This window comes from Trematomus bernacchii, unplaced genomic scaffold, assembly GCF_902827165.1.
Source record: "Trematomus bernacchii unplaced genomic scaffold, fTreBer1.1, whole genome shotgun sequence".
Taxonomy (NCBI): Eukaryota; Metazoa; Chordata; class Actinopteri; order Perciformes; family Nototheniidae; genus Trematomus; species Trematomus bernacchii.
The window spans coordinates 357,847-380,858 of NW_022987737.1; the positions used below are offsets into that span (position 1 = coordinate 357,847).

General features: G+C 45.1%; 1 protein-coding gene and 1 pseudogene across 1 annotated transcript in view; one reads left to right on the plus strand and one right to left on the minus strand.

The window, feature by feature from the left end:
* The window catches only part of LOC117495035, a 16,158-nt pseudogene extending 7,769 nt beyond the window's left edge, over positions 1-8,389 (plus strand).
* The window catches only part of ahi1 (Abelson helper integration site 1), a 29,382-nt gene continuing 14,689 nt past the window's right edge, over positions 8,320-23,012 (minus strand). The window contains 16 exon segments of the mRNA XM_034146089.1: positions 8,320-8,541; positions 11,265-11,341; positions 11,449-11,501; positions 12,384-12,546; positions 12,651-12,728; positions 12,920-12,978; positions 14,124-14,241; positions 14,773-14,825; positions 15,090-15,129; positions 15,502-15,677; positions 18,066-18,206; positions 18,293-18,423; positions 18,638-18,756; positions 18,840-18,946; positions 19,338-19,561; positions 21,710-21,833. Of these exon segments, the coding sequence (XP_034001980.1) occupies positions 8,391-8,541; positions 11,265-11,341; positions 11,449-11,501; positions 12,384-12,546; positions 12,651-12,728; positions 12,920-12,978; positions 14,124-14,241; positions 14,773-14,825; positions 15,090-15,129; positions 15,502-15,677; positions 18,066-18,206; positions 18,293-18,423; positions 18,638-18,756; positions 18,840-18,946; positions 19,338-19,561; positions 21,710-21,833 (1,814 nt within the window). The 3' untranslated portion in view covers positions 8,320-8,390.

Below are 23,012 nucleotides of genomic sequence, written 5' to 3' on the forward strand. Positions count from 1 at the left end.
TTCCCTGAGATCATCTCCAGTGCGTAGTGAGTACTTTGTGTATTAGTATATAGTATAGATAGTACAATTATGAAGTACTTGTGGTATTGACGCAGTGTTTCAGTGAGCAGGGCTACGAGGAGGGGGCTCAGCACCCTGGGGATGGTCTCCGGGACTCTTCGGGGCCTTCTGGTCTCTGGGTCAGTCTGATATCTACTCTGTAGTGTAGTTTTATCTGCTATCTGTTGTTATGTCTGAATGTGATGTGTGTCTCCAGGATGTTCTCCGGCCCCCATCGTGGGGGGGCTGGTGACGCAGCAACCTGAGCTTTGAATGGGCGTCTGTCCTCCAGGGGGGGTCCGCCCTGCTGGCTGTGAGTATCTGATCTACAGTACCAACATGTGTCTTTGGGATGAAACACTTTACACATGTTGTTGTTTATCTTAACTTTTTTTCGTTTCAAATCCAAACGTTTTTCTCTAACTTTAATTTTTTTTAATTTTGCAAACAAAAAATGGGTTTTCAAGATAAAGCTATTGGATTTCAAAAATAAAACAATAGCCGCTTTCACACCAAGTACTTTGCCGTACTTAGTTCCCAGTACTTAGTCCCACCGAACTCTTTCGTTCTGGAACTTTCTAGTAGATCGCGTTCAAACGGGAATCAGTCCCTGTGGGAGGATTAGGCAAATGAGCCGCTGACGTCACTTCTTCTTCTTCTGCTTTGGGTTTACTGGCAGGCCGCAAACAACTTCACGGCGTATACTGCCACCCGCGGGGGACTCCGGGACTTCGGGTGGCAGTAAAATCGCCAGAACGCCGACACCTCCTCATCACTCTCATGTTTTCTTTTGTGTTGCCATAAGTTAGTCTCTCCTCTCCGTGTTGCGCTGGGCGAATGCTAATGCTAATAATGCTAATGCGAGCAAATAAAATGGCGGCTTCACAAAACTTTTCGGAGTTTTACGGGGGCGTGGTTTGCATTCCGCCCAGCCAATCAGAAATTGGAACCTTTTCCTCCCCAGGAAGGTACCACCTCTCTAGCAGGGACTGAAAAGGAACTAAGTTCTAGTTCCAGATCTTTTTGGTGTGAACACGCAAAGATCCCAAGAACTATTGGAACTATTCCTGGGTAAAGTACTCCGGTGTGAAAGCGCCTATGGATTTAAAAATAAGAATTTCGAAAATAAATACATTTGGATTTAAAATATAACTTTTCTAAACATAACGTTTGGATCTGCAGAAGCACCGACACTGCAATGCTTTTTTTTTCTGTTGCAAAACACTTTGAGAGTAAATCTCTGTGAATGTATTTGTACTCGTATAAAACCTGAAAGACTCTCAGTTATCAGCCAATCAGCAGCAGCTCTCAGCCTCCTGACCTCCTGATGAGGGGGGTGTGTGTGTGGTGTGTGTGTGGTGTGTGTGTGTGGTGTGCTGTGTCATCATGTGAAGTCCATGAGCTCTGTCTCCTCAGGCTCTGCTGCTGGCTGTTTATTACCTGAGACACCCCCCCCTCCCAGAGGTACATGTACTTTAATTTATTAATTTATTTATATGTCTCTGTTTGGGATATTCCTCAATATATTTTGTAATATTATTACCTCGTGTATTTTAAATAACTTTATTTCTGTTTGTATAGAATGGTTTCAGAAAGTCCAACGACCAGCGAGCACTCCCCTCTGCTCTCTGACTGAAACAACAACAACAACAAACATGTGTTTACTTTATTTTTAATGCCTTTAAATTATATATGTGTTTGCAGGGATTTAAATAATTTCTATAACACTAAGGTGAACTTTTATTTGTTTTGCACTTTAGAAAATATAAATATTATTGTTTAAAAGCAATTAAATCAATATTAATGCTTCAATGTTATTGTTTACTTTATCAATATATTGTTGCACTCATTAAACAGTTTTAAATATATATAAAAGGGTTTTAAATATTATTTACATATTTGTGATTTACATATGGTTAATCATTTATTTGTAAACACATTTAGATTTTTTTAAAGGTTACAACATATTATTAATTCCTTGTTAAATGTTTACTCTTAGAAAAGTTCTCTTAAAAGGTCCCATGTCTCATGGCCATTTCTACTGATCATAGTTCCATTGTTGAGGTCTACTAGAATAGATTGACATTGTTCAATGTTCCAACTCACATTGGTTTCTCATACAGCATCTCTGTATAGCAGGGGTCGGCAACCCCTGGCACGCGTTGCCACCAACGGCACGCGGCACCGTAACCAGTGGCACACTAGGAAATAAGTGGAATAAGTGTACAAAATATTTATTTTATTTTTCGGATCCTGAACGAGACCGCCGCCAGAGCGCGTCTCCCCGTTACCTGCTAGAAGGAAGCCATGCACGCAACGCAGCCCACCACTCAAAAAGGCAGATTGCGAGACGTAACATACATGACACTTTTCTCTGTGTGCGGCAAAACAAGCTCGCCAAAATCGCTTCACCAGTCTGGCAGTATTTTAAGGTGTCCGAAAAAGACAATAAAATAGCGGTATGCAGCGTGTGTGAAGCAGAAATCCTGCAGCTCCACCCGCTGTGACGGACCGGTGAGCGGAGCAGAAACACACAAGAGTTAGACCTAACACACTTAGCTATTTGATCTACCTTTGGAACTAGTTATACCTATATTTCTGTCACCTCATTACTGGATCAGTGAGCTGCTTGGAGATACTGGCAGGCTGTCAGGACAGAGAGAGAGAGAGAGGGGGGAGAGAGGAAAAGAGAGCGCTTCCGCTCATTTCTCCCGTTTTATTATCCAAAGTTATGTGAACTTGAATAATGTAGGCTACTTCATTTGAATGTAACAATTATGTTGGTTGTTGTTTGTGGAAGCGCCAGTGAATGAGCCCCATTAACTGAGTTTTACAACATCACTTTTCACGAGTGTTTTCGTCGAGCTCTTCAACCACCCCCCCCCCCGCCACCCCCCGTTGATAATTCACGATTGTCGGCACGCTGATAAACATTTTTTTTTAGAATGGCACTTCATATAAAAAAGGTTGCCGACCCCTGCTGTATAGTATGTGTATTCACTCTCTGTCCTACACGCCTTGTTGGAGCTCCTGCCCCCCCCCTCCCTGTGAGCCCACTGTGCTCTGATTGGTCAGCTCGCCCACTCTGTTCTGATGAGTCCACCACCGTTACAGCGGAACATCAGTGATTATGTGTTACAATGGCGTTTGTTAGCAACCAGGAAATGACACCAGTAATGACAACAGATGAGAATGCTGCGTGGGGTCTGGGGGCCGTGTTTGGGGGGACGTTGGGGGGGCCCGCTGCTCCGCCCTTTGAGGCTCGAGGAGCGGACAGTGTGAGCTGGATTACTGGTGTGGTTTCCTGGTTGCTGCGAGGGGTCTGCGAGACACAGCGAATGGACGCGGGAAAGGGGGGGGGGGGTGCTGAAGGGGGCTGCAGCACCCCCATCTGCGAGGCTCCACTAGCGGTCCGTTTACATGCAGAAAAAGCTACATAACACAAGGGGACGGGTTATAACCAGAAAAGCATGACATGGGACCTTTAAATAAAATGCATTATTATTATTAATAATATGTAATTAAACATCTTTAAACATATTTTAGATTCTTAAAAAAAACTATTATTATCTAAAGAAAAATATTATAAATAACAAATACTGGTAAAAAAATACTATTATAATAATAATAAATAAACAAACTTAAAAAAACTAATTTCAAGATGAATACATTCTAGCATTAATGATTTTATTAAACATCATTATTTATTGTTGAATTGTTTCATAACAGTAAAAAGATAAAGTGTATTTAAAATATCATTCTTTCCATTTATTAATGATTTATTCTTCATGTAAATAAGTTCATGTGTTTTTATGAACAGTTTTATAAATGTGTGTTTCCTCCAGACTGTTTCCTGAGAGCTTAAAGCTTAAAGCTGATGAATGAGTGAATATATAATGAGTGACTGGAGCAGAGCTGAATAAATGCTCCTTTGTTTCCTGAGCGGCTTAACGGTCTTTCTGCATCACATGATCAACGCACTGCACTCTGGGAAAGACTTGTGTAATTATAATAAAAACTTGAAGAACAGAGGGTCCTCTCCTCGGGGGCTGGTGTGTTTTTATTGTTTAAATTAAATTAATTTGGTTTACAGTTGTTTACTTCCTGTAAGCTTCCCCCTGGCGTCCCACAGGGATCCACACTGGGCCCACTTTGATTGATCTGATAACAATCTGCATCGTGTTGCATTCACTGCCCGTCGTGATTCTGTGCCTCCTCTTCTGACTGAACATGTTTACAATTCTTGCAGAGATTTCAATAAAAACTGAAAATATGTGAATAAAAAACCCTCCCGTTTATTCATACATCATATTATAATCTGGAGAATTTTAAATCATAGCACCCTAACGGACATATTCCTTTATATGCAACTCTACTTGTCAGGGAATAATTCGCCCTGCATGTCCTCCTCCTTCGCCCTCTGACGCAGAGGCCCAGCCTCGAGCAGCCGCTATCTCCCTTAAGGAGGGGCTGCGCTAGCAAGTCGTTGTTGTTACCAGTTTGTGACCGGGCAACTGTCGGTCAGAGATAGTTATTGTTGTGGGACACCTGGAACACATCCTTCTCGGGGTTGTAGATGACCCGAGCCATAAGAGACAACAAAATGTGATTCAGTGTCCTCAGCTGTTTAGTCTATCTATTGAAGAATGTTGATCATTACACTCTGAACTAGTTAAAACCTGGAGCTACAGGAGGGCTCTTCAGAATTGGTTGTGGCATCTCAACCGTGTGGTCAGACCGTGGCCCGTGACATGTCTTGTGAATTCTCCGGCCGAAGCTCCAAATAAACCGTCAGTGTTTCCATCAAGGCTCCAGTTCTCCTCGTGTCTCTCTCTGAGTCCTTACTCCATCAAAGCTCCAGCTCTCCTCGTGTCTCTCTGAGTCCTGACTCCATCAAAGCTCCAGTTCTCCTCGTGTCTCTCTGAGTCCTGACTCCATCAAAGCTCCAGCTCTCCTCGTGTCTCTCTGAGTCCTGACTCCATCAAAGCTCCAGCTCTCCTCGTGTCTCTCTGAGTCCTGACTCCATCAGAGCTCCAGCTCTGCTCGTGTCTCTCTGAGTCCTGACTCCATCAAAGCTCCAGTTCTCCTCGTGTCTCTCTGAGTCCTGACTCCATCAAAGCTCCAGCTCTCCTCGTGTCTCTCTGAGTCCTGACTCCATCAAAGCTCCAGCTCTCCTCGTGTCTCTCTGAGTCCTGACTCCATCAAAGCTCCAGTTCTCCTCGTGTCTCTCTGAGTCCTGACTCCATCAAAGCTCCAGCTCTCCTCGTGTCTCTCTTGCCCCTTTCACACCGGCGCTTTTCCAGCTCCTGCTGGGAGCTAGAGCCTGAAAAGCACCGGTTTTTCCTGTTCACACCGCAGCGGCGGCGCGTCATAGCTCCGGAATGCGGTTCACTTCCAGCTCCAAAAAATTGTCGGTCCAGAGGCAAGAGCTTCGGAGCTATGACGCGGCGTCGCTTACGTCGAGGCGTGCAGGAAACCTTACTTTGACCATCCGTTCGCTGTTATTGATCATTGTGGAGATACATGGGCTATACAGGTTGTCATGTCCGACTATCAGAAGTAGAATCATAATGAAAAATACGCCGGTAAAATGTGCCTATAGGAAACTGCTTAGCAAGTAGTCAGTTTAGCTTCGGTTGCTATGCTAACATCACCCATGTTATACCAGAGAAACTTTCATAACAGCGTTGTGATGCCAAACAGCGTCAATTCAGACTGACACACATTCACTTAAGGGGAACTGGGGATATGTATCAGCTGCTTGTGTGACAGTCAGACAGTGAATACTTTAGAGCCGTGTGAGCTAACCCGGAGCTAACGGGAGAATAAACTCCCGTTGAAGAGCAGCCAGCACTGCAGCGGTCGGTAAATGCCGCTGAAACACATTAATAAACAATGAACCACGGCACTCTGGAGAAAAGTATAAGGTTGGAGAAGTCATTATTTAATTTAATCTGGCTTCGTATGATTAAAAGCAACACGATCATCGACCCGACGTAGTCCCCAGCCCGTTGTTGTTGTGGGAGGAAATCAGCGACGTAAACGGTGACGTCATGACGCAGCAGCGGCAGCTCTGGGCAGTGTGAACAGAGCGGGAGCTGAAAAGGGAAACCGGAGCTGAACCAGAAAAGCTCTCGCTCGGAGCTAGAAAGGGAAAAGCGCTGGTGTGAAAGCCGCATCTGAGTCCTGACTCCATCAGAGCTCCAGCTCTCCTCGTGTCTCTCTGAGTCCTGACTCCATCAAAGCTCCAGCTCTCCTCGTGTCTCTCTGAGTCCTGACTCCATCAGAGCTCCAGCTCTCCTCGTGTCTCTCTGAGTCCTGACTCCATCAGAGCTCCAGCTCTCCTCGTGTCTCTCTGAGTCCTGACTCCATCAAAGCTCCAGCTCTCCTCGTGTCTCTCTGAGTCCTGACTCCATCAAAGCTCCAGCTCTCCTCGTGTCTCTCTGAGTCCTGACTCCATCAAAGCTCCAGCTCTCCTCGTGTCTCTTTGAGTCCTGACTCCATCAAAGCTCCAGCTCTCCTCGTGTCTCTCTGAGTCCTGACTCCATCAAAGCTCCAGCTCTCCTCGTGTCTCTCTGAGTCCTGACTCCATCAAAGCTCCAGCTCTCCTCGTGTCTCTCTCTGAGTCCTGACTCCATCAAAGCTCCAGCTCTCCTCGTGTCTCTTTGAGTCCTGACTCCATCAAAGCTCCAGCTCTCCTCGTGTCTCTCTGAGTCCTGACTCCATCAAAGCTCCAGCTCTCCTCGTGTCTCTCTCTGAGTCCTGACTCCATCAGAGCTCCAGCTCTCCTCGTGTCTCTCTGAGTCCTGACTCCATCAGAGCTCCAGCTCTCCTCGTGTCTCTTTGAGTCCTGACTCCATCAAAGCTCCAGCTCTCCTCGTGTCTCTTTGAGTCCTGACTCCATCAAAGCTCCAGCTCTCCTCGTGTCTCTCTGAGTCCTGACTCCTATTGCTTCAGATGTTTCCCCCACACTACTTATAAATAATTCTTAGTAATATTTGGTAATTATCATGGTTTTACAGATATGTTCAAAAATCAAAGCAAATTCAAAATATCGCTTTCAAGTGTTTTTATTATAAAAACAAGTCTGATATCAAACCTGTGCCTTTACATGATGTACTTTACAAATATATATCTGTGAGGAAGAGGAGTAATCTCTGACAGGCTGAGGACATACATCTAGTTTCTCTATATCAGCGGTAACATGTACACACTTCATCTTTAAATCTGCCCAACGACAACATGTGAACATATATTTAAATAATCAGGATTTATTTTGATAAATGAATACTACATTCTGTGTTTAAAGTAAAACCTCAGAGTTTAGACTCTGATCAGCCGCCCTAACCCTCTCAGCTCCTACAGGTGGATCAATATGATAAACATACCGTTTGAATTACACAACTCTTTATGAATCATTTCATCAGCACGTCTTTACAGTACATTCATGAATCTGCATTTACACAACATACTGACGTCAGAAATAAGAACAGCTGCAGGGCAAGTGTGCAGAATACATGGAGAAACGTGGAGCTGTCTGTAGTCTACGTGTCTGTAGTTGTCTGTAGTTTAGGTGTTTGTAGTCTACGTGTCTGTAGTCTACGTGTCTGTAGTCTACGTGCCGGAAGTCTACGTGCCTGTAGTCTACGTGCCTGTAGTCTACGTGCCTGTAGTCTACGTGTCTGTAGTCTACGTGTCTGTAGTCTACGTGCCGGAAGTCTACGTGCCTGTAGTCTACGTGCCTGTAGTCTACGTGCCTGTAGTCTACGTGTCTGTAGTCTACGTGTGTCTGTAGTCTACGTGCCCGGAGTCTATGTGTCGGGAGTCTACGTGTCGGGAGTCTACGTGTCTGGAGTCTACGTGTTTGTAGTCTACGTGTCTGTAGTCTACGTGCCGGGAGTCTACGTGTCTGTAGTCTACGTGTCTGTAGTCTACGTGTCTGTAGTCTACATGCCGGAAGTCTACGTGTCTGTAGTCTACGTGCCTGTAGTCTACGTGTCTGTAGTCTACGTGTATGTAGTCTACGTGTCTGTAGTCTACGTGTCTGTAGTCTACGTGTCTGTAGTCTACGTGTCTGTAGTCTACGTGCCTGTAGTCTACGTGTCTGTAGTCTACGTGTCTGTAGTCTACGTGCCTGTAGTCTACGTGCCGGGAGTCTACGTGTTTGGAGTCTACGTGTCTGGGGTCTACGTGTCTGTAGTCTACGTGTCTGTAGTCTACGTGCCGGGAGTCTACGTGTTGGGAGTCTACGTGTCTGGGGTCTACGTGTTTGTGGTCTACGTGCCGGGAGTCTACGTGTCGGGAGTTTACGTGTCTGTAGTCTACGTGTCTGTAGTGTATGTCTCTGTAGTCTACGTGTCAGGAGTGAAGGCAGCGTTGCTGTGTCCTGAGTGTCTGTGAGCCAGAGGACTGTCTGTTGATCTTCCTCTCCTCCTGCTCGTCTCCTGAGGAGTGTCTGAAGCAAGAAGTCCCGCCTTCTTCACCCTCTTCTTCCTCCTCACTCTGCAGGAACACAACAACAGTCACTATTTATTGTTTATTGTTGTCTATATCTCAGTCAGTGTCTCACCTGGTGTCCTGTGTCTCTGTCAGTGTCTCGCCTGGTGTCCTGTGTCTCACCTGGTGTCCTGTGTCTCTGTCAGTGTCTCGCCTGGTGTCCTGTGTCTCACCTGGTGTCCTGTGTCTCTGTCAGTGTCTCACCTGGTGTCTCTGTGTCTCACCTGGTGTCCTGTGTCTCTGTCAGTGTCTCGCCTGGTGTCCTGTGTCTCACCTGGTGTCCTGTGTCTCTGTCAGTGTCTCGCCTGGTGTCCTGTGTCTCACCTGGTGTCCTGTGTCCTCTGTCAGTGTCTCACCTGGTGTCTCTGTGTCTCTGTCAGTGTCTCACCTGGTGTCCTGTGTCTCTGTCAGTGTCTCACCTGGTGTTCTGTGTCTCTGTCAGTGTCTCACCTGGTGTCCTGTGTCTCACCTGGTGTCCTGTGTCTCTGTCAGTGTCTCACCTGGTGTCCTGTGTCTCTGTCAGTGTCCTCACCTGGTGTCCTGTGTCTCTGTCAGTGTCTCACCTGGTGTTCGTGTCTCTGTCAGTGTCTCACCTGGTGTCCTGTGTCTCACCTGGTGTCCTGTGTCTCTGTCAGTGTCTCACCTGGTGTCCTGTGTCTCTGTCAGTGTCTCACCTGGTGTCCTGTGTCTCTGTCAGTGTCTCACCTGGTGTCCTGTGTCTCTGTCAGTGTCTCACCTGGTGTCTCTGTCAGTGTCTCACCTGGTGTCCTGTGTCTCTGTGTCTCACCTGGTGTCCTGTGTCTCTGTCAGTGTCTCACCTGGTGTCCTGTGTTTCTGTCAGTTTCTCACCTGGTGTCCTGTGTCTCAGTGTCTCACCTGGTGTCCTGTGTCTCAGTGTCTCACCTGGTGTCCTGTGTCTCAGTGTCTCACCTGGTGTCCTGTGTCTCAGTGTCTCACCTGGTGTCCTGTGTCTCAGTGTCTCTGTCAGTGTCTCACCTGGTGTCCTGTGTCTCTGTCAGTGTCTCACCTGGTGTCCTGTGTCTCAGTGTCTCACCTGGTGTCCTGTGTCTTTGTCAGTGTCTCACCTGGTGTCCTGTGTCTCTGTCAGTGTCTCACCTGGTGTCCTGTGTCCTCTGTGTCTTCACCTGGTGTCCTGTGTCTCACCTGGTGGTCCTGTGTCTCAGTGTCTCACCTGGTGTCCTGTGTCTCAGTGTCTCACCTGGTGTCCTGTTGTCTCACCTGGTGTCCTCAGTGTCCTCACCTGGTGTCCTGTGTCTCAGTGTCTCACCTGGTGTCCTGTGTCTCAGTGTCTCACCTGGTGTCCTGTGTCTCAGTGTCTCACCTGGTGTCCTGTGTCTCAGTGTCTCTGTCAGTGTCTCCACCTGGTGTCCCTGTGTCTCTGTCAGTGTCTCACCTGGTGTCCTGTGTCTCAGTGTCTCACCTGGTGTCCTGTGTCTTTGTCAGTGTCTCACCTGGTGTCCTGTGTCTCTGTCAGTGTCTCACCTGGTGTCCTGTGTCTCTGTGTCTCACCTGGTGTCCTGTGTCTCACCTGGTGTCCTGTGTCTCAGTGTCTCACCTGGTGTCCTGTGTCTCAGTGTCTCACCTGGTGTCCTGTGTCTCTGTCAGTGTCTCACCTGGTGTCCTGTGTCTCTGTCAGTGTCTCACCTGGTGTCCTGTGTCTCTGTCAGTGTCTCACCTGGTGTTCTGTGTCTCTGTCAGTGTCTCACCTGGTGTCCTGTGTCTCACCTGGTGTCCTGTGTCTCTGTCAGTGTCTCACCTGGTGTCCTGTGTCTCTGTCAGTGTCTCACTGGGTGTCCTGTGTCTCTGTCAGTGTCTCACCTGGTGTCCTGTGTCTCTGTCAGTGTCTCACCTGGTGTCTCTGTCAGTGTCTCACCTGGTGTCCTGTGTCTCTGTGTCTCACCTGGTGTCCTGTGTCTCTGTCAGTGTCTCACCTGGTGTCCTGTGTTTCTGTCAGTTTCTCACCTGGTGTCCTGTGTCTCAGTGTCTCACCTGGTGTCCTGTGTCTCAGTGTCTCACCTGGTGTCCTGTGTCTCAGTGTCTCACCTGGTGTCCTGTGTCTCAGTGTCTCACCTGGTGTCCTGTGTCTCAGTGTCTCTGTCAGTGTCTCACCTGGTGTCCTGTGTCTCTGTCAGTGTCTCACCTGGTGTCCTGTGTCTCAGTGTCTCACCTGGTGTCCTGTGTCTTTGTCAGTGTCTCACCTGGTGTCCTGTGTCTCTGTCAGTGTCTCACCTGGTGTCCTGTGTCTCTGTGTCTCACCTGGTGTCCTGTGTCTCACCTGGTGTCCTGTGTCTCAGTGTCTCACCTGGTGTCCTGTGTCTCAGTGTCTCACCTGGTGTCCTGTGTCTCACCTGGTGTCCCAGTGTCTCACCTGGTGTCCTGTGTCTCAGTGTCTCACCTGGTGTCCTGTGTCTCAGTGTCTCACCTGGTGTCCTGTGTCTCAGTGTCTCACCTGGTGTCCTGTGTCTCAGTGTCTCTGTCAGTGTCTCACCTGGTGTCCTGTGTCTCTGTCAGTGTCTCACCTGGTGTCCTGTGTCTCAGTGTCTCACCTGGTGTCCTGTGTCTTTGTCAGTGTCTCACCTGGTGTCCTGTGTCTCTGTCAGTGTCTCACCTGGTGTCCTGTGTCTCTGTGTCTCACCTGGTGTCCTGTGTCTCACCTGGTGTCCTGTGTCTCAGTGTCTCACCTGGTGTCCTGTGTCTCAGTGTCTCACCTGGTGTCCTGTGTCTCTGGGTCGTTTGTCTCTGACAGGAAGCGGAGCTCTCCGGAGGAACTGATGGCAGCAGACACCTGCAGAGAGACAGGAAGTGATGAAGACCACCATCAGGTCTCCTTTAAACCAGTATCATATCATCAGAACCAGCAGTAGATGAATCTGTATGATGGCGTCCCCTCACCCTGGTGGGAGTCTTCCTCTCAGTCTCCTCAGCAGCCGGAGCCCCCTCGTCTCCTGCAACAGACAATAACTCTTACCCACAATGCATCTTTTACACATTGCATTATAAACAAGCCCCCAGGAAGTGCTCCGCACTCTGAGGAAAATATTCCTAGTGTCCAAACGGCGGTACTGCAACTTCCGTATCAGTCCGTGACGTCACTGGGACAGAAAGACTTTCTACCATTGACTAACATTGGGAAAGAGACGTCTGTCAATCAGAGGATCATTTTAACTAAATAAACTACCCAGAATGCACTATGTGATAGCCCTTTTTAGAATCATTAGGTCCTTAAAGTTGTAAAATGCACTAAAAGCCGAATCCAGATTTATTTTCTCTCTCCATTCATTCTACTGAAGAGCGGGAGATCGGGGGTGGAGCTTAATGACAGGGGGCGGGGCGTAATGACAGGAGGCGTGGCTTAAGGGGAAACTAAACTGCGCTCTATGAGCTACATACGGGTACTTCTGCTCTGACAGCAAGGCATGATGGGTAATCTGTGACGTTTTGCTCTCTAAAATGTCAGGCCATGTTGTCCTCATGAGCCAATGAGCAGCTCTCATAATGAACAGGCCCCGCCTCCAACGCTGTATCCAGTTCTTATTAAAGAGCGGGAGATCGGGGGTGGAGCTTAATCACAGGAGGCGGGGCGTAATGACAGGAGGCGTGGCTTAAGGGGAAACTAAACTGCGCTCTATGAGCTACATACGGGTACTTCTGCTCTGACAGCAAGGCATGATGGGTAATCTGTGACGTTTTGCTCTCTAAAATGTCAGGCCATGTTGTCCTCATGAGCCAATGAGCAGCTCTCATAATGAACAGGCCCCGCCTCCAACGCAGTATCCAGTTCTTATTAAACATCCATGATCCTAACCCCCACACCCCCTCTCTCTCACTCTGGTCGGAGACGTATGAGGACAGGAAGTATCCCTGCTGTCCGTCAGACAGCCGTCCGAACCACCAGTTCTCGTTGTCCCTGTAGAGGACCTGGACCTCATCCCCGCGGCGCAGCGTTAGCTCGTCAGAGCGGGACGCCCTGTAGTCGTACAGAGACACCACCTGCAGGGGGTGAAACTGAAGCTCCTGAAAGCTGTTCTCTGAAACCAGCAGCAGGCCTATAGGAGTCTCTGAGGAACTAGATGTATTGATGGATTAAGACTCACCACCTGTTGATCAGCTGACTCTGTCTCATGTCCTCCTGCAGAGACATGTCCTCCTGCAGAGACACGGTCCGAGACGCTCTGGAGGAGAGACACACAAACATCTCAAAATGTTTCAGAGTTTCATTTTGGAAAATTGACTTTTTTTTAAAGGACCCCTGGAAACCCTTTTAATCCCGCAGCAGCACCTTTGGCGGACAAATAGCTTTAGCAGGTGACTAAATGCTCAGTAAAATAGAAACCCTTTTATAATACACAGTATGATCTGTTACCGTGTGCAGCCTGGAGGACGGGGCTCCTCTCAGACGCTGACCCACTGGACTGAAGCCTCCTGAAGGGACAGGAACAATCAGCTGTTAGCTTGTTTTCATGTTGGAGTGTAACAGGAAGCAGTGATTCATTACAGACGTACGGACACAGGTGTAAACGATCAGAGGCCCGTCTGTGCACGGAGAACATGTTTCAACATGGAGAACATGTTCCACTACACGGAGAACATTCACTCCTGATCTGCTCAGCTGTAATCCAACAAATATGTGACCCCACATTCCCAGGATTATCAGACCAGGGGCCACCAACCTCTTCCACACAGGAGCCACACAGAGGCTTTATATATGTGTCCTACTAGCTATTCTGTAGTGATTTAGAGTCTCTATTTGTTAAAATAACAGTGTAATACCAGTGTAATAGCAGTGTAACACCAGTGTAACACCAGTGTAACACCAGTGTAACACCAGTGTAATACCAGTGTAACAACAGTGTAACAGCAGTGTAACAGCAGTGTAATACCAGTGTAACAACAGTGTAACAACAGTGTAACAACAGTGTAACAGCAGTGTAACAGCAGTGTAACAGCAGTGTAACAACAGTGTAACAGCAGTGTAACAGCAGTGTAACAACAGTGTAACAGCAGTGTAACAGCAGTGTAATAACAGTGTAATAACAGTGTAATAGCAGTGTAACAGCAGTGTAACAGCAGTGTAACAGCAGTGTAACAACAGTGTAACAGCAGTGTAACAGCAGTGTAACAACAGTGTAACAGCAGTGTAATAACAGTGTAACACCAGTGTAATAACAGTGTAACAGCAATGTAATAACAGTGTAACACCAGTGTAACAGCAGTGTAACACCAGTGTAACACCAATGTAACACCAATGTAATAACAGTGTAACACCAGTGTAACACCAGTGTAACAGCAGTGTAACACCAGTGTAACACCAGTGTAATAACAGTGTAACACCAGTGTAATAACAGTGTAACACCAGTGTAACACCAATGTAATAACAGTGTAACACCAGTGTAATAACAGTGTAACAGCAGTGTAATACCAGTGTAATAACAGTGTAACACCAGTGTAACACCAGTGTAATAACAGTGTAACAGCAGTGTAACAGCAGTGTAATACCAGTGTAATAACAGTGTAATAACAGTGTAATAACAGTGTAATAACAGTGTAATAACAGTGTAATAGCTCACGCTGCTGAGTGCTGAGCGAGGCCTGAGGGATCAGCGTCTCGGCCACAGATCCAGAGATCTGCAGTTTGGCGTGAGGAGAGAGGAAGGAGGGGGGGGGCAGCGAAGAGTTTAACCCCGTCTGAAACAAGAGGGGCAGGGGATTAATTTCACTTCAAACACACATCTACTTTACATGCACACATTTCATCAATCTTCTTCTTAATTCAAGGTAGAGAGGTCAATCTAAGGTGAAGAATACATTAAATATATGTATTTAGTGAAAAGGAGCCGGACTATACTCTGTCTTCAGGACTTCTTTCCCACATGTCTGTAATCAGATTAGTAATAATGCTCCCATGGTATTAAATATGTAGCTTCCCTCCTCTCCTTTACAAAGAGCGTCTGTATGGGACTCCTGGTCACATTGTTGCGGGTTAGAGCAGTAGAAACACATTTAGGATGAAGTTACTGAATGAGGTCTATTGTTGATATGAAGGCCATGAATGTTACATCACCTCAATAAGACCAGGTTCACTGAGGGTGCGTTTACTACAGCTGCTACTAACCGTTATCATTATGAATTATTATGAGGATTCCTAGAGGAGTGTTTGGTGTTTAAAATGACAGAAAATATTTTTTAAAATCCACTTTAATCTGATTTAAAACTCACTGTGACAGAGTCAGGGGTGAAGCTCCTCCCTGAGTGAATGAAGCTCATTTTATCTGAAACACACACACACACACACACACACACACACACACACACACACACACACACACACACACACACCACACACACACACACACACACCACACACACACACACACACACACACACACACACACACACACACACACACACACACACACACACACACACACACACACACACACACACACACACACACACACACACACACAATAAGTAAACAGCTCTGTTTGATTGACAGGTTGATGGAGATATTAGATGTGACACCCTGGCAGCACCTGGCTCGTTGTGTCCGGACAGAGAGGACCGAGGAGGCTCCTGAAAAAAAAATCTGTTTAAAATCTGTATTTTTATATAAAAACATATAAAACAATATTTTAAATAAAAAGGACAAAAAAATAACAATAAAGGTTTTGATTTGTTACTATCAATAACTTTATATAATGATTATATGTATAATAATTATAACAAAAATAAAGGCAATGGTACAATCAGCAAATATAATAAAACATATTAAGAAATAATATATAATAGGTATTCATAATATTAGCAATGATAAAAATAACAAAGCAATAATAATAAAACTAAAATAATATTATTAATAATAATAGCAATACAAATATATATATATTTAAAAGGTTATAATACAAATAAATAATAATAATAGTTGTTATGATAAAGGATATTAACCAGCACAGAGTCGAGCTGCTCCTTGACGCTCTGCATCTTCAGAGCCAGCCTGGTGGTGAGGATCAGCTGATCCATGGAGTCCTGCAGGGGGGGGGTGGGGGGGATCCTGGGGGTCCGGGGGTCTGCAGAGGACGACCTGCTGCTGGCCTTCAGACTCTGGCCCTCCAGCTGGGACACTGACAGAGAGACATGGGGGGGGGGGGTACACTTAGGTTAGGGTTGAATGCTATAACACCCCCTGCTGTGAAACACAAATGATGAAGACGTATAAAAGGACGTGGGGGGCATTTCCTTAGTTCAAATCTTCTAAAATGAACGTGATAAATTTACAACAAAAAATACAAATATTCTTTTAGACTTTATTCTCATAATTTCTACTTTAACTTCAGTGAGTATTCATGTTTGTTTTGCACATTTTTAAAACATATTTCTCCTAAATAAAACACATAATCTTTCTGTATTGTTGTTCTCTTTCACAAAATAATCTCTTCATAATCTCAGAAAATATCGCAGTAATTTGTCCAGATCTTGCAATTTGTTCAAGTTGATCAGATGCTGGTTCCTAAAGGGAGAACAGACCTGGGTCAAACAGCTTTAAATATGCTGCCCCTTCTGCCTGGAATAAAGAACAGAAGGAGCTGAAACTGTCAGATGTGATCACTTTGGGGGAGGACAGAGAACAGAGATATGATTGGTCGATGTGATTGCTCTTATATCTTTATTTTCAGATGATAGCACAACCAGTAACTGATATTTGTAATCTCTCCCTGTCCACTCACACACTGCCAGCTGTGTGGAAGCAAGCTCTGGTATCGCCCCTCTTGAAAGCTGGTGATCCCACGGAGTTGAATAACTATCGTCCTATCTCAAATCTTTCTGTGTTATCAAAGATTCTTGAGTCCCTTGTTTCTACTCAGCTAAAACTTTTTTTAAATTCACACAACATCCTTAACCCTATGCAATCTGGATTCAGATCAAAGCACAGTACTGTGACTGCCAGTCTGAAAGTCTTAGACGATATTAAGGCTGCTTTGGATAAGAAATCAGTTTGTGTTGCATTGTTTATTGACCTAGCCAAAGCATTTGACACTGTAGATCACCACATTATGTCTAATGTTATGTTGGTGTCTCGTTTCGGTCACAATGCCATTTGCTGGTTTCAGAGTTATCTAACCGACCGTACTCAATGCGTCAGGTTGGGTAGTACTGTCTCTGACCCTGTCACCTTGGAGAAGGGAGTTCCACAGGGCTCTATCTTGGGGCCCTTGCTCTTTTTATTATATGTAAACAATATTTGTAATCAGATGCAATTTTCTACCTATCATATGTATGCTGATGACACTATTTTATATTCATGTGCTCCTTCTCTGGATATGGCCGTTTCCAATTTAAAATCTGATTGTATCACGCTGCAGCATGCGCTTCTTGATTCTAAACTGCTATTGAACAGTAAGAAAACCAAAGCAATGCTTTTTGCTCCCAAGTCAGCGTCCTCCTCTTGCCTCTCCATTGACACCCTTGCTGGCGTCTCTGTTGAGTTTGTCGATACATACAAATATCTGGGCTTTTGGTTGGACAGTAATCTGAACTTTAAACACCATATTGAAGTTTTAACAAAGAAATTGAAATTCACTCTTGGCTTCCTTTTCAGATTTAAATGTTGTTTTTCAATTTCATCCCGTAAAAGGTTGGACTCTGGCTTATTCCTGTCCCAGCTGGACTACGGTGATACAATCTATAGATTTGCCTGTCCCACTGTTTTGGCCAAACTTGACCCACTTTACCATGCTGCACTGCGTTATATATCAAATGCACTCTATAGGACTCATCATTGCACACTGTACAGCCTAACTGGATGGTCCTCACTTAGTATGCGTAGGATGCAGCACTGTTTTTTATTAATGTATAAAGCCATTTTAGGAAAGCTTCCACTCTACATATGTGTCAGATTTGCCCCAGTTTGTGACTCTTACAAACTCAGATCCAGTGCCTGGATACGGTTCCAGGTTCCTGCCGTGCGGACTGAGGCTGGAAAAAGGAGTCTTTCTTATTATGGTCCTTGGTCTTGGAATGACCTTCAATCACGCCTCAAACTGAGGGCACTTGTCTCTATTTCATGTTTTAAATTGAAGTTGTCTGAAGTCCTCACCACCAGCTGCTCTTGCAGTAACAAGTAGTGTACTTTTTTTATTGTCCTAATGTGCACAATGTAGTGACTGCTTTTTCATCTTTTGTTTTCTTAGTTATGTTCTCTGTATTTTATATGTTTGTGTTATGTGTTATGTGTAACGTTGCTGCCTTCTTGGCCAGGTCAGCATTGAAAATGAGATTTTATCTCAATGTTTTTATCTGGTTAAATAAAGGTTAAATAAAAAAAATAAAAAAATATCCCATAATTGAAGTTGTTTTAAAATTGTGCCAGTTTTTAATGTTTTATAAAAGTTTATTTTATTTGCATATTGACTGGGTCAGGGTTAGGGTTAACCCATTGACTGCGTGCGCGCGTGTGTGTGTGCGTGCGTGCGTGTGTGTGTGTGTGCATACGTGCGTGTGTGTGCTCTCACCTGTGCGGTCGTGCAGGTAGAGGTGGATCAGCTGTTCCTGTCCAAAGGCACTGAAGGCCACCATGTTTTCGTGGGGGTGAAAGCAGACCCCGTGCAGCGCGGTGGAGAAACTCAGCTCCGAGTACACCGCCAGCTGGTCTCCTGAGAGAGAGAGAGAGAGGGAGGGGGGGGGGTCAGCTGCAAGTATATAGATAGATATAATACTAATGATAATAAGAGGGTCTGACCGGTGTCGGTGTTCCAGACGTAGGCCATGCCGTCCTCGCTGCCTGAGAACAGGAAGCTCCCACAGGGGGTGAAGGTGCTGCAGAGCCTCTCTCGGTAGTTCGTGGCCCCGATGTACCGCTTCACCGCCAGGCTGACCACAGGCATGAGATAACATCAAGATGAGATCAGATAACATCAAGATGAGATCAGATTTTATTTATTGATCCCATTTGTATACACTTCATGTTTCTTTGTTGTCATATTTACTCTTTGAGTTGCCCTCCCACCCTCAGTCATAAACAAATATAATATTTGCATCTGAAGCAGAAAACCACCAGATTATATATATGATATATGATATTTACATGCGCAGGTCCATCATCCGGAGCACGCTGTCTCTGGCGTGGATCAGCAGGCAGCGTCCGTTGGGATGCAGCTGCAGTTTGTTGATGGGGACGCTGAGCAGGTCGCTCTCTGAGATCTCCTGCAGGACACATGCTCAGTTATACTTTACATATTAAACATATTAACCATATGAACGGTATGAGTTAACCTCCTCTCCTGTACCTTCTCCACAACCCAGCGCTGACTCAGCAGACTCTTCTTTCCTTCACTTCCTGTCGTCTTCCACACCAGGATCAGGCCTGAGTTATCAGCAGAGAACATCCTGCGTCCTGATCACAGCACACACACATGAGAACAGATACCAGCTTTAAATACCAAGAGAATACTATATATATATATATATATATATATATATATATATATATATATACTGTATACTACATCAACACACAGAGAGAATACTATATATATATATACTGTATACCACATCCACACACCAACAGAATACTATATGTGTGCATATGTATACATGTGTCTGTTGATTGTGTATATATAGGATATACATACACACATTTTTATACATATTTTTATATATATTTGTATTTTATATTCTGGATTGTGGGAAACGGTATTTCGATCTCTCTGTACACACAAACTGAAAGACTGACAATAAAGTTGACTTTGACTTTGATATATCTATAAACGGTATTCCTCCTGTACCTGTGGGGTCGAAGCAGAGTGAGTTGATGAAGCTGCGGTGACCTTCGACCTCCTGCAGCAGCTGCCCATTCACGTCGGGCACGTCGACCCTCCAGAGGCGCAGCAGGGTGTCGAACCCCCCCGTCAGCACCAGGCCGGGGGCCGCAGGGTGGTACTGAGCGCAGTACACAAAGGAGGGGTGGGGGAGCACCTTCTGGCTCTGCTGACCCTCCAGCCTCCACTCTCTGGAGGAACACGCATGTTGATGGAAACAAGTGTGACACACAACATCTCTCTGGAGGGGGGGACACACAACATCTCTGGAGGGGGGGACACACAACATCTCTGGAGGGGGGGACACACAACATCTCTCTGGAGGGGGGGGACACACAACATCTCTCTGGAGGGGGGGGACACACAACATCTCTGGAGGGGGGGACACACAACATCTCTGGAGGGGGGGACACACAACATCTCTCTGGAGCAGTGACGTGCGGTGAGGTTCATGGCTGGTGAGGCACTGACTCTTTCAGAGTCAGATTTACAAATAGTATAGCCTATTTTGACCTTAATCGAAATATTCTGTTATTTTCAAAAGCTTTTTTAGTCTGATGCTATGATTAATTTTAAACAGACCGATCAACAAAAGGATACCCAATATCTAAATATTGGATTGTTCTTTCTAAGTAAGATCCCATTTTCATTACAGTTGTGGTCTTACCTTGACTTGAATATAAGTCCATGCTATCCTTCTGGACAACAATCTCTATTACTGTTTTGTAAAAGTCCTCCTTATCTTCCTGTAGTTTCAAAAGTCTAGTTTGTTGTTTGCGGTAGAATAACAGTAGCAACAAGAACCTGTGGGCTCACGTGCGCCCCCTTCAGTGCGGCAGAGGTTATGGCTGCCTCTCCTGGTGCTTTTTTCATTGCCGTTGTATGATGAGACCAGCGAGCCTAAATATCATATATACGTGAAATAAGTTATTTAGAGACTATGGATGGCGAGGATAAATGTAATAAAGGGATCTACAAACATTACATTGGTGACCTACAGTGAGATGGGAACAGGCATGCGCTTAGGGCCCGCTTTCCAGACAGTTTCTGTGGGGTGACGCATTCTGAATTGAGGCAGGGCTCATCTGTGCCTCACCTCACCCCACAGTAAATGGCTTGAGCGCGCTCACAAAATAAGTGGCCGCGCTAAATTAGTGTCCGCGCTCCAGCAAGTTACTGTGGGCTTACGTGAGGCAGTGCTCGTGCTCACTTCTCATCGCTCCCGTAGCGGAGCTCGGCAAATTTGCTGATTTTGACTATAAAATGCGATTGGAATCATACAGAAATCACATTTACACAAGATCAGTGGAGACATTTTATTATTATTATTATTTAGTTTTTCTTTAATTGTTTTTCCGTTACATTGGAGTATGACAGGTGAGGCTCTGCCTCCCCTGCCTCCACTGACTGCACATCGCTGCTCTGGAGGGGGGGGGTGGACACAACATCACTCTGGGGGGTACGACACAACATCACTCTGGGGGGTACGACACAACATCACTTTGGAGGGGGGGGGGGACATAACATCACTCTGGGGGGTACGACACAACATCACTCCAGAGGCCTGAATTTATTTATCAGAAATTAATTTAATTTATTTTTTTTAACTTTTTATATTTTTCCTAGATTTTAACTTTTTGCCTCAGAATTCTGACTTTCTTCAGAATTACAATTTAAAAAAAAAAATGTTAAAGTTTGTTTGACTTTCCTCAGAATTCTGACTTTTTTCTAAGTATACTTTTTTTTCTCATAATTGTAACTTTTCCCTGATTGTTTTCTTTTTCTGAATACTGAAAGATGTTTTAATGCTGAGAGTTCAAACATCTCTTTCTGAGAATACATTTTTTCCAGTTCTTTTTTTTTGGAATACAACCTTTTTAAAAAATAAATAATTGTACACATCACTCCAGAGGCCTGCATTTATTTCTCAGAAATGTATTTTTTTTTTTTTTTCGACTTTTTATATTTTTCCTAGATTTTGACTTTTTGTCTCAGATTGCTTCAGAATTACAATTTATTTTTTTAAAGTTTGTTTGACTTTTTCCTCAGAATTCTGACTTTCTTGTAGGACTTTTTTTTCTTCTCAAAAACACACATCACTACAGAGGCCTGACTTTATTTCTCAGCAATACATACGTTTACATTTGTTCAAGATTTTTACTTTTTACGAATTCTTATATTTTTCTAAATTATAACTTTTTCTGAACATTGTCAAATGTTGACTTTTTGTCTCAGATTTTTTCAAAACTAAGAATTATAGTTTTTCAATTTTCTTTGACTTTTTTTCTCAGAATTTGGAAATTACTTCACAACAGAGTAGAACAGGCCCCCTAACGTACCGTACTGTCCCGTCAGAGGAGGCCGACAGCAGACTGCAGTCGTCTGAAGACCAGCAGAGATCATACACTATCTTCAGGTGACCGCTGAAGACCAGCAGAGCCTTTCCAGAGGGGATCTCATACACTGTAACACACAGAGAGAGGGGGGGATCATACACTGTAACACACAGAGAGAGGGGGGTCTGATACACTCTAACAAACAGAGAGGGGGGCTCATGCCCTGTAACACACAGAGAGAGGGGGGCTCATACACTAACACACAGAGAGGGGGGTCTCAAACAGCTGATATTCTGGATTATCAACATGAACGTGTGGAGGATCTTTCCAGATTCTCCAGAGTCCTTTTCCAGAGCATTTAGAGGGGTTTAAAGTCTGCTAGAGACGACATACTTCTCTTTAAATCTGAGGATTTAGGATTAATAATTTCGCAGTTCAACAGTCTGAGTCTGAGACCTGGGACTCAGACTCACACTCAGTTTAACGACATAATCAGCACATTCCTGGCTGCCTACGGGATCTCAAGGTTCAAGGTTCAAGGTTCTTTATTGTCAATCTGACATAGTTACAGAGTAATTATGTAGTTGAAAATCTTATGTCACAGGCTTCTCCAACAATGCAACATAATAACATAATAACAATAAGAGCATGAGCAATACAAAAATAATAATAGTTATAAAATGAAATAAAGTTATGATGTGGAATAGTGCAATAGAGTCTATATACAAGTTATTGGAATGATATATATATATTAGGTATTAGATACATACTACTGAGTAGCAGATGAATGTTTGATGTTGTTTCAACAGTTCAATTTTTTAACAGTCTCACTGCCCGCGGGAAGAAACTGTCTCCGAATCTTCTTGTCCTTGCCAGGATGCTGCGGTAACGTCTGCCAGACGGCAACAGAAAGAACAGTTTGTGGCTGGGGTGATGGGGGGTCTTTGATAATCCGTAGTGATTTCTTCCTGAGCCGCTGGGAGTAAAGGTCCTCCATGGATGGCAGCTCCGTCCTGGTGATGTGCTGTGCAGTTTTCACCACCCTCTGTAAAGCCTTACGATCGAGGTCGGTGCAGCTGCCGTACCAGGCCGTCATGCTGCCAGTCAGGATACTCTCTATCGTGCACCTGTAGAAGTTGCAGAGTATCCTGGAATCCATTTTGAACCTCCTCAACCTGCGGAGGAAGAAGAGCCGCTGTCGAGCTTTCTTGGTGATGGTGGTGGTGTGAAGAGACCATGTCAGGTCCTCAGTGATGTGGACCCCAAGGAACCTGAAGCTTTTGACTCTCTCCACCGTAGTCCCATT